Genomic DNA, 20,376 nt, shown 5'->3' on the forward strand with positions numbered 1-20,376 from the left:
CTGGAATTGAGTATGAGAACCAAATGATATTATTGGATGTATACCGTCTTTGAGAATCTATGGCAACGAGGATGCATATCCAACAAATTGCAACAAAAAAAAAAAATCTCTATCCATTCTTTTTTTGTTAACCTCATAATTGGAGCTGTCTAGTATATAAGGTAAGGAATTTGATTTAGATGATTTATGGTATGGTGGCAACTAGTGTGATGGTGGATTCGGTGCTGTTCTTGGGTTACTGTTGCACCCTGTTCAAAGTTTATGCCGCATTAGGTGCAGGACTGACTCTGATATTTGTTGGCACTATGGTACTGTTTACTCTTCTTTAGCAAATATCTTTTGCGATGAATCAAAGAACTACAGAGGTGTGTATTGAGTGCATGTTACACCTAAAATCACCAATACCCACTTTTGGTAATGTCAGAATGCATATTCTGTGTTTTTCCGCACATGACAAATTTGAAGAGTCAAAATATGCCGTTTCTGAAGGTTGCGGTTGTTAAATCACAAGAATAAGGGATCTTTGCCTTTATGCTCTGATGAATTGCTTTACAAAGATTCTGAGAGGCAAGAATATACTTCAACAATGGAAAATTTTTCCTGAGTTCAAACTAGTGGTTGTCTCTATACGTGATGTATGGTTGGACCATAAGTTAGATCAAGGCAAATCCAATGATTTTTTGCTAATAGATTCCTATCTGTCAAGCATGTCACTGCAAAATGACCGTAGTGATGCTGCATCTGCTATCTGTGACTCGACTTCTCTTGAGAGGTTTCTCCATAATCAATGGATGTATTTTTACGAGCAAAAAGGGTACGAGAGGGCAACTGGAGGTCTTTCCTAACTATGTGTGACTGTAGTAACATCCTACTCGCTTGAAACAAGACATTATATGTTATGAGTTTTGCTACATATCAGACACTATTTATCCCTATATTCCATAACTGACATTTTTTTTTTATAGGGTGTAGGATATTGAATAGTAACTGATGAGAAAAATTATTCATATATTATTATAACTATGCTCAGGAAGAAGATACTAATATGGTCTTTTCCACGAGTTTGCAAGAGAGGCAAGATAAAATGCTCTTATCTTTTTCTGGGAAGAGAAATGATACTTGCAGTTGTGAGTGTGCAAGCGCCGTGCAGTCGGTTTGAAAAAAATGAATAAATATGGGACCCTCATGAAAAGAAATTAATTTTTTAATAGTGGACCCCACTCTTTTTCAAAACGACTATACGGCGTTTGCGCATTCCACAATTGTATGTAGCATTACTCTTCTGAAAATTGATTGGAGCACCTTGAATTGCCCTAGTCCAGAATTTGTTATTGGCCGATTGTAACATGTGTTGAAGAAATTTGGTGGTTTCAGGCGGCCATTCGAGTCTAATTGTTGGGGGAATTCAACCTTGTTGTAATTGATGGGTATTGTTGGGGCATGCCTTTCTTGGACCAAAATGAGTGGACGTACAAGTAGGCCATTTACTTGAAAATTGATTGGGGACTGGTTGCTGGAAACATAAGATTAGAATCATGGTGGTAGTTGAACATATCAATAGTGGAATCTGGCATTGGGAGATATGATATTTTGCTAATGATGATAATAAGCATCTGTTGTTCTCATTTCAGATATTAGTTTCTTTGTTTATTCTACTTCATCTCTTCCTTCCTTTTTACTCGAATGCCTCGGCCTACAACATTAATAGATTAGAATTGAAGGTTCTGATTCACAACGCGCAAACCCAATACAAAATTAGCATACTAGAATTGAAATTTGATCTCTTTAATTAAATAGATGGTGTGAATTGTGACTCGATCCAATTCAAACCTTAAATGTATTCTAGACAGAGCATTCGTCACAAGTCGACATCTCGGTTTTTCTTCGCATTGAACACATTGGCGTTGCCTTCAAAGTTGCTGCAGTTTCCCTTTGCGTTCCAACTTAGATTTTTCGACTCTGCTAAGCTGTCCCTTTTGCCATTTGGTACACGTTCCTTGGAGTGTAGTGCACCAAAAGCACCGCCTTTGCCAACCAGTTTGGAGCAAGTCAACAAAGAGAGATCGGAGAGAAATTGTACTCAATATTTTCTTTTACTTACCTTTTGCTGCATTATTCTTGGAGTCAACTATTGATCTAAAAGTCATAGGACTATTGGATACTAATTTGGTTAAACTTTTAATTCTCAAGATCATAACATTCTACTATGCTTCCGAATTCGACATCCATTACGGCCCACTCTATCAATACTGACCCGGTGGTAGCCATTTCCCTTTTGACGGCTTCACTCATCTATCAATATTTAATGATTTAACATCATGTTCATACATAGTATCAAGACATTTTAATCCAGCCTATAGATCGCCCATTCCGCAACTTAAACTTGTGACATAGTCTCTTCTCTGATTCCAATTGTTAAAGACCCAACCATTGATCCAAAAGCCTTAGGACTGTTGGATACTAATTTGGTTAAACCTTCAATCCTCAAGATCATAAATATTGGAGATAAAGGTTGAAGTATTCAATGATCCACCAGAATCGGTTTACGTTACTAATATTACGTGTATCGGATTGTTGGTTTACGTTGTAGTATTTTTTATTTTCAAAACAGCTGTTGTTAGGAACAGAGTTACTAAAACTTCTCTATAAATTGCACACACTGTATACACTTCATAATCAACGAAATATATTTTTGCTTATGCAATCTTTCCTCTGTTAAACTCTAATGGTATCATAGAGCCGACAAGACTTACGTCTAAAATGGATCCTTCCCACAATGTCTCCCTCCCCAAACTCCTCAAATTCCAATGCTTCCAACTCCAACCTTCCCACCTTCAACCTATCTTCCTCCATCAACCTTACAAAACTCACACGTATCAACTATCCAACATGGAAAGCCACCATGTTACCCTACCTCAAAGGCCAGAAAGTCTTTGGTTATATTGATGGCATCCTCCAACAGTTTGCTAAAACCATTCCTGGCTCTGATGGCTCCACAACCCCCAACCCAGCCTATGATTTTTGGAAAACCCAAGATAATCTTATCCTTAGCTGCATTAATTCTTCCCTCTCAGAGGAGGTACTAGCCCAGGTTACTCATTGCAACACATATGCTACAGTTTGGTCGGCGTTAATCTCTGCCTTTGCATCACAATCTCGAGCCAAAGAAATACATGTTTGCTCTCAACTCTCTACTCTATGAAAAGGGAATCAATCTACCACTGATTACTTCATGACGATCAAACGTCTCATGGATGAATTGGCTATTGTTGGCCAATCTCTACAGTGTGACGATATTATCACTTACTTACTTGCTGGACTAGGTTCAGAGTATGATTCCCTTGTGTCTTTGATCAGTCATCGTGCTGACTCCCTCACCTTGGAAGATCTTTATTCCATGCTTCTGACGTGTGAGGCCGCATTTAACATAATAACCAACTTTTATCCTTGTCCACTGCTTCGGCAAATGTTGCCACCAAGCAACAATTTTCTAGTGGACGGGGTGATGGCCACTTATCTACTTCTCGAGGCAAGGGGCGTGCTCAATTTAATGACACCCGTGGAGGTGGTCGATCCACCAACAACTTGTGGTGCCAACTATGTCACAAGTTAGGCCACATAGCTTCACGCTATTACAAACGATTTGATCCTCATTTCCAAACTCCACCTCCCCGCCCAAATCCACAAGCCAACTTAGCCTCCAACCAACCTCAGCAATAGTTTCATGAACAAGAATGGCATCCCGACACTGGTGCGACGCATCATCTGACCAACAACATGAGTAATCCGAATATCCGGACTGACAAATTTTCAGGCAATGATCAAATTCAAATTGGTGACGGTACAGGTTTGAAAATCACTCATATTGGAATTGCGTCTATTTCTAATTCATCTTCTACCTTTCTTCTTGATAAAATTCTCGTCGTTCCACAAATTAAAAAAAACTTGCTTTCAGTTCAAAAATTTGCCAAAGATAATCATGTTTATTTTGAGTTTCACAGTTTTTTTTTTGCTTAAGGATTACTCGGGGAATGTCCTTCATAAAGGATCTATGTTTGATGGCCTTTACTGCTTCTCTCCATCTCTTCAACGTTGTCTTCCTTCTGCCTTTGTTGGTGCCCAGATCTCTATTGAGGACTGGCATCGTCGCCTTGGTCATGCTTCCTATATCACTGTTCGACATGTGCTTAATAACAATAATTTACCTGTTGGTTATAATAATAGACAAAATCTTTGTCCTGAGTGTGAGATGGCTAAAAGCCATAATTTACCTTATTATGCTTCAACTCATTCTGTTTCAAAACCCCTTGAATTAATTTATTTTGATGTTTGGGGGCCCAGCTTGGTTATTTCTAGCTATGAATCTCGTTATTATATATATATATATATATATATATATATATATTTAATGTCTTTACCAAATTCATTTGGGTATTTCCTTTAAAATTAAAATTTGATGTCGAATACATATTTCTTCAATTTCAACAACATGTTGAAAGACATTTTGATTCAAAAATTAAGGCTATTCAAATTGATTAGGGGGGGGGGTGAGTATAGACAGTTAAAATCAATATTTTAAAAATTGTGAAATTCAATATCGTTTAGCTTGCCCTTACACACATTAACAAATGGGTTCGGTTGAGCGTCGGCATCGTCAAATTGTTGAAATGGGCTTAACTTTGCTAGCTCACTCAAATTTACCCAAACCTTATTGGGAAGATATTTTTTTAACTACTACTTATATTATTAATCATCTTTCTTCCAAAGTTTTAAACAACAAATCTCCATTTGAAATGGCTTATAATCAGAAACCTAACTACTGTTCATGTGTGTTTTTGGATGTGTCTATTGGCCAAATTTGAGCGCCTTTAACAAACATAAAATTGATTTTCGTTCTAAAATTTGTAATTTTCTTGGTTATAATCTACCACACCAGGGCTACAAATGTCTTAATTTAGCCATAGGAAAAATATGTGTATCACGCCATGTCACTTTCGATGAGTCTTTCTTCCCATACCAAAAAGAATCTTCAGTACCTGCTCCTCTTGAACCAAAAATATTTTTCCTACCATCATCTCTCTGTCACCCGGGTACTCACACTAACCATGCAGGTCCTATCATACTTCTACCGGATCCGTTGCCAAGTACTCAGATCATTCCACAAAATCAGGAACATTCAGATATTTAGTTATCATTGTTAAGATCGGATGACGCCCCAATACTAGCTAAGAATTCTATTCAAAATTCAAGAGATACTTCTGGAACAACAAACACCATCCCAAATATTTCTCCAAATGATCCTAGCGACCAAACCGTATGATGACCAGATCTCAGACACAATCCCTTAAACCGAAAGCACCATATGTTGGTATAGCCCGATATCCACTACCTCATTGTTTAATTACTAATCATGTTTCTTGTCCTACAGAACCTACATGTTTTTCTGATGCCTTTAAGCATCATCAATGGCGTGAAACTATGGATATTGAATTCAATGCTTTTGTAAAAAATGGTACTTAGGATCTTGTCCCATCCAAACCAAGTAAGAACCTTGTTGGCAACAAATGCGTCTTCCAAATTAAGAGACATGCAGATGGAAATATTGAGCATTTTAAAGCGTGACTGGTGGCGAAAGGGTATCATCAATAACCTAGTATGGACTTCACAGAAACCTTTAGTCCTGTGGTTAATCCAGGGACTATACGGTTGTTCTTATCTCTAGCTCTTACACGACAATGACCTATTAAGCAAATTGACGTCCACAATGCATTTCTACATGGTTTACTACATGAAGAAGTTTATATGCAACAACCACAAGGGTATGTTCACCCTGATTTTTCAGATCATTTTTGTTGTTTAAAGAAAAGTTTATACGGACTTAAGCAGGCTCCAAAGGCCTGTTTTCCAGACTAACTAAAAAATTACAGCACATGGGGTTCGTTGGATCAAAGGAAGATAACTCATTATTCACTCTTCATAAGACTGATGTTTCTATCTTCATCCTTATATATGTTGATGATATAATCCTCACTGGAACATCTTCATATGAAATTAACCTATTTATTCAACAACTGGGCTCGGCTTTTCTTGTAAAAGATTTAGGCAAACTTTCCTATTTTCTTGGTGTGGAAGAATTGTTCTGTCATAACCCCGCCTCGAGAAGGACAGGATCGCGACGTACGTGCCTGTCCTTTTACTTTTCTTTTTCTTTTAACATGCGATCTGCATGAACATGATACATATGTACTCTAAATTTCTAATTTAATAAAGGGAACACCTGATAGATATTTTATTCAAATATTCACCCATAAGAGACTCTCAGAGTCCATCATACGTTCACAAAAACATAATTGTTCAAGTTAAAAAGAGACTCCGTCCCAACATAAAAGCAACACCCATAAACATAACTCATCATCCATAAACATAAATGTTCAGGTTAGGGAAGATACTAAGTGTTTGCCTCTCTCTCTGCAGTAATGCCTTGCTCCCCAGCCTTTTCATCATTACCTAGACGTTTAAAACATTTAAAATAAAAGTGAGTTGAATACTCAGTAAGTAGTACACCATGCAATGAACATACTAGGCATCTATTCTTTTTCTTTTGAAAACATGCATACATAAACATTTGCTAATCTTGACAATGATTTCATGCATAACAATTTAAGGAATAAGCCATACTTTCATGCATAAACATTTTAAGAAATACTATGCTTTCATGTATAACAGTTTAAGAAATAACCATACTTTTCATGTTTCATTTTTTTTGGCTGGTACACATAATTACACCCCGTGTGTTGGGGTTAGCGGTCTTCCTTTGGACTTGGATTCTGCCCGTGGTCACAGGTTAGGAATCCCTTTCAGTCAGGGGGTGGCACTGGGTGCACTACCAATACTACTTACCCGGCATTGCAATCTACCTATTCCTTTGGTACCCTTTTCATTCATATGGTCGTTATATATTTTCATACAATAAGACATTCATTCATTCAGTTATTTCATTCATTCATTTCAGTCATTTTCAACTAACAGTTCATTCATGGAAAACATCATTTAAAAGCATGAACTTAACATCATCTTTTCATTTAACAGTGCATTCATGAAAACATCATTTTAAAAGCATGAGATTAAACATCATTTTTCATGGCATCCTTAAAGCGTCAGTTCATAGGGACAATTTAACATCAGTTCATAGGGACATCTTAAAATGTTTTCTTCGCGTCATTTAAAGCATCAGTTCATAGGGACATTTTAAACACTTTTTTTGCGTCATTGAAAGCATTGCTTAGAGCATAAGGCATGAGACGTTCCTTTCATTTCCTTTGCAATCAAAATATTTTCATCATCTTTCTTACTCCGATGCACATGTATTTTTTTGAAAAAGATATATTTTCATACTATACTACATATAGGAATAATAATCAATAAGTTTATTGAGAGAGCAAGTAAGGAAATCTCATGACTTAGAACCTACGTACATGCATTGCCTTATACACATATACACAATTATAATCAATAGGGTGCTTAAGCGTGTTAATACTCATACAATATTCTTTAGCCCTCCCTTTAGAGGAGAAGGTCATGATATTATAATCTAACTTCTCTCCTATGCTTAACATTAACCCAAATGACTACTCCTCACCTCAACTTACAAGATAAATAACTTGAATAATAAGACATGCTAGCTGTCCATGGAAATGCTATTTTAAAATCTTATATGAAAAGTAGTCAAGAATTCATAGGCTTCAAACAAGGTCTCTTTGGTTCAAGCTCATTTTGGGTTGTGGACATTAGGAGATAAAAATCTAGAAATTCTCAACAATGGCATTTAAAATAGATTTAGGCATCTCAAGTAGGCTAAACAAGCTTAGGAAACATGCCTTTTAAATCAACTTGTGGTCCCTTATTATAAAAAGGTTAGATTATCAATATTTTGGACTCTTGGGTTAGGTAGAATTTAACCAAACGAGGGACAACATAAATGAGCTATTTTTACATCAAGACATTGCATGATATGGGCATAGGGGTACTTGGACAGCTTTGCATATCACAATATATCATGCGCAAACATCTCTTATATCTAAACTAATTGAGCTATAACTTATTCACATAAGTAATATTTTAATTAGTTTAGATAAAACATCCCATTAAAATTAAAGTAGTATAAAGTATAGCAAAGTTACCTATTAAGAAACTTTAAAACCTTTAAACACTTAAGTTTATGATTTACTCACTTAATACCTTTCAAAAGCAATATATAAAATTATAGAACCAAGCAAAACCTCTAAACCACACATCTAGCATCCTAAAAATAAATTACCAACCAAACCTCAAACAAGGCACATGATTTCAACATATATAATTTAAAATCACTTTAATCATCACCTATGATTAAACTAAGTTTAATAACAACATAGTATTTTCGAAATATAGGAAAATACATAGCAAAATACTATAATACCATTCGGTTTGGGCCAAAAATAGGGCATATATATTTATTTGTAATATAGGCGTTTAACTACACCAAAACACAAGCTAAAACAACTTAATTGGCCTCCAAAATTACACTAAAATCAAATGAGTCAAATTAAAATTTTTACCTTAAGCTCCTAGCTCCTTTCTAGAGGCAATATAGAGGACCAAATTGTAGTATAGCCGTGTGGATGAAAAGCCAAAATAATAGAACTGTTTTAACTCCAAAACCGAAACATTATGGGTAAGAAAATGGTGAAACTTAAAACCCACATGTAAATCATACTAGGAAATAAATTAAAAGTCTATTGCCTTCAATATTTCGCCATTTGGAAGACGGAATCAAACTCTATTTCCAAGCTTTGAGGCAAAAACCGAAAATGAGTAGGGTATACTCGTATGGCTTGGAGAGGATGAGAGAAAAAATATTTTTCTTCTTCCCTTGTTATGGAGTCATAAGCTTGAAGATGACGAGAAGAGTTTAATTTCTTGAAGAACAAAAGAGAGGAGAAGAAAAGCTTTAGCTTGGAGGAGAAGATGTAACTTTTTCTTTCTTTTCCTAAGTGTAGTTGACGAGTTAAGGGGATTAAATGTGATAAACTTTTAACTTCTCCCCTTTTTGTGTTGCTTTGACCGATGGGTGCAAAAGAGAAAAAAAGAATTTGTTCCTTCTCTTGTAAGCCAACGTGTAAGGGATAAAAAAAGGAAATTCTATGGCTTACTTAGGAAGCTACGGGTTCAATGGAGAAATAAGGAAAAAAGAATTTAGTTGCTTTAGTCAAAACTTATCACATAAGCTTGGGAGATGGATAGTGGAGATCTATCCACCTCAAGGATGCTTCTCACCTACCAATCTAATGGCAGGGAATAATTGGAAAATATTTCAAAGTCTTAAAAATAATATTCTTGATTTTTTTAACAAATCATATTTTAAAAATAAAGCATACTCATTTTAAAATAAAATAATTAAAAGTAATAAAAATCTTTATCTCGAAGGAAATATATAGCCAACTTGCACAACGGGTAAACATGCATGAAGCTAAGCCTTGTTCAACTCTAATGAGTACCACTTGTGCCTTATCTAAATATGATGGGACAAATTTTTTAGATCCACAACTTTATAGAAGCATGGTTGGTGCCTTACATTACTTGGGTTTTACCCGTCTAGATATTGCTTTTACGGTGCACTGTGTTAGCAAATTTATGCATCAACCTAAGGACAATCATTGGCAATCCGTCAAACGAATTCTTCGGTATCTAAAGTTCACAGTTGGCTATGCACTTCATTTCCATAATAACTCATATCACTCTCTTCAAGGATTCAGTGATGAAGATTGGGCTGCGGACAAATTGGAGCCTACTGTATTTTTCATGGATCAAATCTAATCAATTGAAGCTGCAAACAACAACCAACAATTGCTTGTAGCAGCACCGAATCCGAATATAAATCACCCTCCAACACAGCAACATAATTAAGTTGGATCCAATTGGTTTTACAAGATCTGCAGCTTCCCTTAATAACCAGTCCAAAAATCTGATGTGATAATATTGGAGCAACTTATTTGTCATCTAATCCAGTTTTCCGTGCAAGAACAAAATATATTGAAATTGATTTTCACTATGTTCGTGATCAAGTTTTGACACAAAAACTGCATGTTTCTTTTCTTTCCACAAAAAATCAGCTTGTTGATTTACTAACCAAGCCACTTTTCTTGGTTCGCTTTCAATATTTACGTGACAATCTTCATGTTCAATAATTGCCCATTCGATTGAAGGGCATGATAATCTTAACAAATTCTCTAATACATTAAATATATCGTAGAAATTTTAAAAAACATAGTCGAGAAACGATATTAAATAATTGATTTGATACCATAATTGGTTGACAGATGTTGAAACAACCTATCGATGAGATTGTTTAAAACGTGTATTGTTTTGCTTCTCAATTATTAGTAGGGCTTCCTTTTTACATGTTTTTTGTTCGTGTGGGGATTCCTCTTCTCATTTGAATTTTATAGATCAATACTGTAGTCTTTTTCCTCAGTCTGGAATATAAATATTATGCCGTCGGATAAGGAAAGTAAGCCGAATGTAATGAACGTTTCGGTTACCCCACAAGCAACACCGATTGATAACTCCCAAAATCAACCCCAAACCTTACTCACATAACCCCTGCATCAAGGAGTTGGAAGAATATCTCAGACACTATCCTTTTGGATGTAGGTTCTATCCAATAGATGACGAGCTCGTCAGGTATTACTTAAAGAAAAAGATATCGAACCAGCCAATACTGCTGTGAGCCAGATCGTGCCGGCTAATGTATATCTCCACAAACCCGAGTTTCTTTCAGAGATATTCAAGGATTATGGACAAACAGATCATTGGTACTTTTTCATTCCAAGAGATCGAAGGTATCGAAATGGAAGTTGTCCAAGTCGATCAGCCAATGGTGGATATTGGAAGGCCACAGGAGCTGACAAGTCAATCATCAACTCCTACGGAAAACTAATCGGGTTTAAGAAATCATTGGTTTTCTACAGAGGAAAACCTCCAAATGGTGTCAAAACAAACTAGATTATGTATGAATTTACAGTGAAGAATCTTCCTCGAAACAAAAGGGAAGCAAATGACATGTGGTTGGATGACTGGGTTTTGTATAGGATTAAGAAGAAAATCAAGAAATTCTCCAGAACACTTGCTGTTGCGGATGTGGATCATAATGAAACATCTATCCTTGATGATTCGAAGAACAATGATCAGACTACTTTAGGTTTGGAGAATGTCATTAATATAGATCCTGAACCAATGGCAATTGCCAATGATCAATTCAGTAGTAATCTACATGATGATCAATATCATGAAGGAGCATTGGTTGATCCTACTCAGATGGTTCAACCTGCAATTGACTTTAGTCCTCCAGCTCCTTTGGTGGATTACACAGAGAATGTCTTTGAGCCAGTTTGGAACCCTACGTATCCTGATTATGAAAACTTCAAATATTTGCAAGATTTGGATTTTGATTACACTGATACATTGTTTGCGGATAATTTGTAGCTTCCTGATCAGAATAACTATTCAAAAGACCCAAATTGTATGTTTGACTAATCTTAGGCGTTAGGTTGTATACTAGCCAACGACCACCGATCAATAAGGATTAATCAGCCACCTTTGGATGATTTAGTTTTGGATTGATGTAATTTTAGTTAATGAATTTTGAACTTTTAATAGTTGTTTCCTATCTAGTAATCACGGGTATTATCTTTTTGGAAAAAAAAAAAGGGATGTACTTGTAATTAGTAGTTATCTTTTGTTTTGTTTTTTTATAGTGGCAATCCAACTTTAAGGAACGTCACATTTTGCTTTCTAAAAACTCTTTTAAGGTCAGATCTTTGAGTTACATCAGTCAATAATAATAAATACTATGTTTCATTCGTTGATGACTTTAGTAGGGGTGACAAATCATGTTTTCGGGTAGTATTCGTGTCATGTCAGCTCATGAACATTCGACTATATAAGTCAACTCGAACCCAACCCAGCCCATTTAGATAACAGGTTGTGTCGTGTCACCCGTTTTGACATTTTTAATAATTAATTAGAAATATGTTAACATGACACGACTCATTTAAACCTGTTTATTTCAGGTAAATGAGTTGAACTAAAACGTATAATTCATTTGACTTGATTAACATAATTTCACATAAATTTAAAATCTACATTTTTTAATAACCACAATATCTTAAAAAATATATATCAATATTTTTCAAATTTTAACATATAATAAAACCAATATTACAAACCATACAATAACAAATATGATCATAGGTCTAAAATTACAATCACAACAATAAAACAATAAAAACATAGGGATACTAAGAAATACCACTATTACTACTTAACAAAATACAATTTTGATTTTAAAATAAATTCTAAACAGGTCAGAACGAGTTGATTTTGTGTTAAGCAGGTTAATCCGTTTATAAATTCTGTCTCAAATGGTCAATCCATTTTTACCCGAACTCATTAACATTAAACTCAAACCCGCTAATTTCGTATCGTGTTCATGTTGAGTTAACGAGTCATGTCACATATTGCCACCTCTAGATTTTAGCAAATTTGTCTAGCTTTTTTTCTTAAAAAATAAATATGACGTTTTATCGGCTCTCCCTACTTTCAAAACTCATGTTGAACGTCTTTTTGACCATAAAATTAAATTGTTGCAATCTGACTGGGGTGACAAATCTTGACCTCTTACCATTGTTCTTTCTAAATTTAGAATCTATCCTCGTTTGGCCTGCCCTATACCCATCAACAGAATTGCACCTTGGAGCGCAAGCTCCATCACATTGTTGAGATGAGACTATCTCTCCTAGCTGGTTCCTCGATACCCCACAAACACTAGGATGAAACTTTCCTCACCACCACGTTTCTCATAAACTGATTGTCCTCCCCAGTTACAAATCACATATATCCCTTTGAGATTATGTTCAAACACGCACCTAGTTATAACATCCTTCGTATCTTCAATAGAGATTATCCTGAATGTTGAGATAAATGTCACATGATTTGTACCACTATTGATGGGATACCAAGAGAGGTCACCGGGATTCTAAGGGTTTGCATCATAGGCAGACATCGGAGATTGGTCTTAACTTTGATATGAGTGATAAAACTAATGGTAGCATTTGATAGCATTGTAGAAATATTTGTTGTAGACTTGGCAGAGTGGGCAATTGGTGGATGTATTGGTAGCTAGAGCCATGATTAATGGGTTTTCCTCGGCCACGCCCCCTGCATCGGCCACAACCAAATGATTGTGAGGATCGTTGAGAAAAGTTGGAACTACTAGAGGGGGCACAAGAAGTAATGCCACGACCTTAAGATGTGTGAGTAGCAACCTACACAGAAGAATTGTCAAGATTAAAAATAATAGTCTGTTGGTCAAGACGTGGGTCAACAAATGGCCATATAACTCGTTAAGAGTTATAGGTTCAATTCGTGTGTTCACAAAGGTGACAAGAGGATCATAGTCAAAACTGAGACCGCTTAGGAGATAGGTGGTAATTTCAAAATTTGGAAGAGGGTGACCGACATTGACAACTGTATCAGCTAAGAGTTTCACATTTTAAAAGTAATCAGCGATGGACATGCTGTACTTTTTTATGTTGGAGAGTTAGGATCGATAATGAATAATTCGAGATTGGGAGTGAGTAGAGAATATGGTCTCAAGCATTTTCCAGACAAATCAAGATGTGGAGAGGCACACAACGGGAGATAAGATATTTTCAAAGAGTATAATTTGGTCATGTTAGACCAAATCTAGTGAAAAAAATAATTTGTGCCCATTTGACACGCATTACATATAAAAGGACTCTAGAGACTATTGACTACCGAAAAATTGTATTTAAAAATAAGTTGACGAAGAATACGAGCCGAGGATGACCAAGATGTTGATGCCAATTGTTGAAGGAGGTACGAACTCCAATTATCACATAAGCCCGAAATAATATAATTCGACACAAACAACTATTTCTCAGCCTCATCTACTACCCATCACTCCATGCCTTGTTCACACACTCTACCTCATGTGATTTTGAGCTCACATGTTATTCAACAGCTATACGTTATCTAGAATAGCGCCCAGCTATGAATGACAAGTTCTTAGTCTTGATGAAAAATGGCACATGGATCTTGGTTCCTCCACGGACCAATATTAACTAGGTAGGGTACAAATGAGATTTTAATATTAAATGAAAGGTAGATGACACAATTGATTTTTACAAGGCCCGTCTTGTGGCCAAAGTCTTTCACATACAGTCTATAATTGATTTTAATGAAACTTTCAGCCTAGTTGTAAAGCCTATCACCATTCATGTATTTTTTTTTCTCTTGTAGTGTCAACAAACTGGAGCATTCAATAATTAAATGTTATTCAACAACTATATGTTATCTAGAATAGCGCCCAGCTATGAATGACAAGTTCTTAGCCTTGATGAAAAATGGCACATGGACCTTGGTTCCTCCATGGACCAATATTAACTAGGTAGGGTACAAATGAGATTTTAAGATTAAATGAAAGGTAGATGACACAATTGATTTTTACAAGGCCCGTCTTGTGGCCAAAGTCTTTCACATACAGTCTATAATTGATTTTAATGAAACTTTCAGCCTAGTTGTAAAGCCTATCACCATTCATGTATTTTTTTTTTCTCTTGTAGTGTCAACAAACTGGAGCATTCAATAATTAGATATTATTCAACAGCTATACGTTATCTAGAATAGCGCCCAGCTATGAATGACAAGTTCTTAGCCTTGATGAAAAATGGCACATGGACCTTGGTTCCTCCACGGACCAATATTAACTAGGTAGGGTACAAATGGGATTTTAAGATTAAATGAAAGGTAGATGACACAATTGATTTTTACAAGGCCCGTCTTGTGGCCAAAGTCTTTCACATACAGCCTATAATTGATTTTAATGAAACTTTCAGCCTAGTTGTAAAGCCTATCACCATTCATGTATTTTTTTTTCTCTTGTAGTGTCAACAAACTGGAGCATTCAATAATTAGATGTGGAAAATGAATTATTTCATGAAGATTTAAAGGAAGATGTGTTTATGTCACAATAACCTAGGTTCATCCATCCATCGTTTCCAAATTATATTTGTCACTTCAAAAAGTCTTTTTATGGCCTAAAACAAGTCCTATGAGCTTGGTTTTCTCGACTTCATCCAACTTTACTTTAGTTGGGATTTCTCAATTCAAAGTCAGACATGTCACTGTTTATTTATGGATCTGGGATAGATCGTATTTATCTTTTGGTCTACCTAGATGATTTTGGTCACTAGGCCTAATTCACATTCCATCACTCATCTCATTAACAAGTTATAGGCTGAGTTTGAGTTAAAGGATATGGGCCCCACTTCATTACTTTCTGGGCATTGAAGCATTTATTCATTCCGAGGGACTTATCGTAATAGAAGTACATCTCTGAACTAATATGAGCTCTGGAAAACTAGTCTCTACACTGATGTCCACCACTGCCCAACTCTTTATCTTCTAGTGAATGTTTTCAAGATCCTAGCCTTTATCGCAGTGTTGTTGGCTTGCTACAATATATGTCTCTTACTTGCCCAAATCTCTCATTGCTATAAATCGGGTTTGTCAATTTATGCACAAACCGACGGTTCACCATTGGAGTGTCATTAAGTGCATTCTACACTATCTTTGCAACATTTCATCTTTTGGACACCTCTCCGCCCTAACTCTCCATGCATTCTCAGTTGCAGATTGAACATGTTGCTCATATGATCAACATTCTACAAGTGGTTACTGCACTTCCTTTGATCTAATCTCATCTCTTGGAATTCTTGAAAACAACTGTCTCTCGATTAAGTACCGAATCGGAGTATAGAGTTATTGCAAATGTTGTTTATGTACTAACATAGTTTCATTCTCTATGCATGAACTCGACATCTTCCTTCATCTTGTGGTGCGATAATATCAAAGTAACTTATTGAATTACAAATTTGATCTTTCATGCACACACAAAACACATTGAAATCAATGTTCATTTTGTCCAAAAGAGAGTTACTTCCTGAGCATTTCAAGTCAAGTTCATTTATAGTAAAAATCAGCAGGCCAACTCCTTCACTAAGCCTCTTCTAACAAAATCATTCACCTTACTAAGAGACAAGCTCAATGCCATCATAGTGCCAATGAGCTTGAGGGGGCGTATTGAAACAAAATCCAACTCAAACTCTACCAAAGAAAAGTGACAAAGAGATAAGGATACACATAAGGAAAAAAAGATGAAATCATCACAAGAAGAAGAGTAAAAAATCGGGTCTAGTACTATTTTGTTTCTTTCTTATAGTAACAGAGTAGTCATTGAACTCTACAAAAAGTACTTATAGCCTAGACTTAGAACTGCATGTAACGTATTAGCAAAAAACACTAGGTGAGCATTATAAATAAAAAGGCACAGCTAAACCACAAAAGTGTAGCAGTTGCCAAGGTTCTTTAGATCAATTGGCAACACCTTGATTTTCTACTAAGAAAACCAAGGATCGGATCTCCCTTCCTCATGTATTAAAAAAAAAGTGCAGAAGCTAATTAATATTTACTAATTGTACGTTTATGTTTCTTTATATTTGGTGAGTAAAAGTGTTAGTACAATCCTCATTTTCAGGTCCTTTTACATGATGAGACACTATGCATAAACCCAAATCTAAAGTCACAAAATATACACAAGTTGTTAGTCGAAATGGGTTAGATGAATATCCAAATTAAATTGCTAGTTTAATGAACGCACAAAATGCTCCAGATTTACATATGGAGCAATGATACCAATAACAACTCCAAATTAAAAACTCATTTATGTAGAATCACTTAATGATGGGTAAGAGAGATAGGGGTCAGTATTGACACACATGATCTTGATTGTCTTCTAGGTCTTGTTCCTCAAAATGAATCTTTTTTGCAAAGTAGCTGAGAGGTGGAGAATGGTCATATCATTTCAATTGACTTTGAATGAAGGAAACAATCATTCTTCCACCATAAGCCTTTTTTTAAATCTTGACCGTAATGTTTGGGAGAGTGATTGTGGATCCATGACCTAGTTCTTAGTTACTATTGCTTAGATTAACCTAATGCAAGTTGGTTATGGGGTCTAGTAAATCCTAAACATTCTCAAATCACATAAAACAAAATGTATAGATATCATGTTAGAATTATCTCCAAGGTATCTCAAAAGAATAATTGTAATTAAAATTCTACATGCTTATCAATATAACTTTGTGATGTATAATTAGGGTTGAGACAATATTAACTGAGACAAAATTAAGAAAAAAAAGAATCATTCTTAATCTATGTATTTATAATATATTCTAGACTGCAAATCAAAGACGTTCGGTAAGTTTGGGAGGATATGAACAAATTAGAGTCAGTGTGAAAGAGACATAAATATTATGTATACAAGGTCTATTTATATCTTTATTCCTATCATGCTTATTTTTCATTCAATTACCTTGATTAGTGGAACAAACTGAAAGTTTAATTTGTTATTGAAATCAAGAAAATGATATGTACGCATCAATATATATTGAGCAATCGAGCTTTGCATAGTTTGACTTCTAGCTCTTGTAAGAACTAAAAACAAAATTGAGACTTTAGATACTGCTCGATCATTAGAAACTTTCAAGTAAATTAAACTACATATTCTATTACCCTGTAAGCCAATTTTTGAGTTGGAGTTAGCTCTCTACAACCTATTACATATTTTTAGTTCATTTTTTTATAGATTTTGAAAATTTAGTCTTTTAGGTTATGATTGAACTTTTTGTACTTTTAAATAATTTCATATTTCTATAGGAAGAATGATAATTTTTTATATAACTCATTTAAGGTTTATGTTTAAAAGAGATATATTAATGTTTGAATGCTATGTATTTTAAATATACATTCAAACATTAATTACACTTATGTTTGATTTTGTTTAAGTAATTAAGTGTATAAACATATGTTCCAACTTCAATTTAATTTAAAAAAAATGATTCATTTGTGATTAATTACCCACATTTACTTACATTGATGCTCGAACTAATTAAACATCATGTGACAAAATGTTAGAATGTAAAAATATAATTTGTTCCAACAATTTGTAAATGTTCACATGAAGAACTTGATCACATTCGTATGTTATTATTGACATTAATTTAATGAATGCTAATTGACTTGTGTCAACACATTCGAATATGATATTGAGTGTTCAGATGTAAACTCTCATACACATGTCGCTTTAAATACAAACATTTGTAAGTAAATATACATTTGTGAATGATGTTTTACATCGGTCGAATATTCGAAAGTAATTTATCAGACACTCAGATGTGTTTACATTCGAATTTCATGTATTTTAAATCTACGTCAAACTTTTATAATTACACTCAATTTTTCTTTAAGTTTAATTACATAAAAATGGGTTCCAACTTTAATTTAACTTGAAAAATTGAATCATTTGTGTTTGTCCGCATTACTTGCATTTTAATTTAGATATATAATTAAATATATCAAAACATTTGAATGTTAAAATATTTGTTCAAATATTTTGTGAAAGTTCACATAAATTAGGACTATGTACGCAATCGATCGTATGTTATACTTGACGTTTGAACATAATCAAGTGTCTTATATTCACACAAGCGAACATGAAATTGAATGTTTTTAAGTTCATATGTATGAAGCTCTGTTCCAACTTGAATTTAATTAAAAAAACAAGTATTTTTTTACACACATTTACTCATATTTATGTTCGAATATAAATATACATTGTATTAACAATGCAAAGGCAAGCAATAATTAAATATCAATAAAATCTTAAAGGCTCGGTCATAATAATAATTTCTTTAGAATACATTGTCCCATTTTAGTGCTATAGAGTTTGGCAAAATTGTTCCTAGGATACTATGAAGCTCTTTTTTTTGTTATTCTTCGATTAGCACTTCTCGGAACAATTCAAGAAAACACCATCTTATGAGAATTCTAAAAGGGAAAGACACTAATAAGTATAGTGTTCAAAGTTATTGCGACTGTAACATAATGACCGTTGGAAGTTTTTTCATAATGATAATTATTGAGCCCACTTAATATTGATCATAACCTCCATCATGAAATGATCTGGTCTTAAATCTTAGATTTCAAATCATGATGTTGTCCAATAGTTAGAAACGATTAACTTTCAGTAGATCATCGTTCGAGACGAGTAAAGATGCTTTCATGAGTAATTTTCCTCTCATACATTCGATGTGTTTACGTTCAAATGTATTTTAAATTTACGTTCAACTTTTATATATAAAGAAAAAATTAAAGTTAATTGCGATGAGACACAAATATATATATATATATAAATAAGTTATGTTCATATCCTTATTCCTATCACTTTTATTTCCATTTTACATATCTTTGATTAGTAGAAAAGTTCTGACTTCCTCATATTGCTTATGTTAGAATGAATCTTATGGCACGGCGTAGTAAGTTATTCTCCCGCATCGTTAGCTTGGAAGGTTAGGGGTTATAATTGACATTGTTCATCATTTTTAACGTCTCATTGTATAGAGCATTGGTTTTGTGCCATGAACTTAACTTTTGCAATGTAATATTTGAAGGTGGTGCACAAGGTGTTGTAAAGGCAGTAAATAGTAAAAAAGAGAATTGGTTTTGGTTTGAGCAAATAGTGGATGGTATCAAAGAAGTACTTGAGAGAAGACAAGATTGGAAGGTTGAATGGGTATTGAGAGCAAGAAATGGTGTTGCACACCAACTAGCTAAGTTTAGTTTTAATTATAGCAATGAGATTGTAATGGTCGATGAGAGTTCTAAGTTTATCTCAAGTAATGTCTTATATGAAAAACTCTGTAATTGATCTGTTATTATTAATGAAAAGTTCATTTAAAAAAAAATGTAAACGAACTTACAAAGCATGGTTGACAAGCCACTTCGAGGAGGCAACTGGACTGGAGTACTTCCATCAAATGAGGCATGTGGGGAGCCATTCCCATCCCAAATGGTGGCATGGCCTGGTTGAAAAGAGATTCACTGCATAGAGACTCTAATTATCCAATAATAGATTTCTATGTTAGTTAACTAGTGGGGATAGGCTTTCTTATGGTAATCCTGTTGCGGCCTTTGACCATCTTTCCCATCTCATGACCTCATCTTGATTTGGCTATACTTGTATGTAGCCATCCATATTAGCTTCACATGAGAGCCTTTTTATAAAGGCTAGAAAGACACTCATCAGATAACTCGGCCCTTGTCCTATTCAGTTTTACCGCCTATTAAGAGAATAGGTCCCATTCAAGTGGTCTGCCTTTATTCATCTATACTAACTGCAACAGATTATTTAGCTCA

At 34.7% G+C, this 20,376-nt stretch overlaps 1 protein-coding gene across 1 annotated transcript; it reads left to right on the top strand.

The window, feature by feature from the left end:
* The first annotated feature begins 9,597 nt into the window (after positions 1–9,597).
* On the top strand, positions 9,598–11,043 carry LOC108979600 (NAC domain-containing protein 2-like). The gene is made up of 2 exons (XM_018950302.1): positions 9,598–9,831; positions 10,723–11,043. Exons 1-2 carry the CDS (start codon positions 9,598–9,600, stop codon positions 11,041–11,043), a joined length of 555 nt encoding a protein of 184 aa, XP_018805847.1.
* Positions 11,044–20,376: the final 9,333 nt, after the last annotated feature.

The sequence above is a fragment of the Juglans regia genome, chromosome 4, assembly GCF_001411555.2.
Source record: "Juglans regia cultivar Chandler chromosome 4, Walnut 2.0, whole genome shotgun sequence".
NCBI lineage: Eukaryota > Viridiplantae > Streptophyta > Magnoliopsida > Fagales > Juglandaceae > Juglans > Juglans regia.

Excerpts from the sequence above, each read along its gene's own strand:
- LOC108979600 (XM_018950302.1), top strand. The coding sequence starts at position 9,598 with ATGGTTGGTGCCTTACATTACTTGGGTTTTACCCGTCTAGATATTGCT. Across the intron at positions 9,832-10,722 it reads CGGACAAATTGGAGCCTACT|GTATTACTTAAAGAAAAAGA; the intron begins GTATTTTTCATG and ends CGAGCTCGTCAG.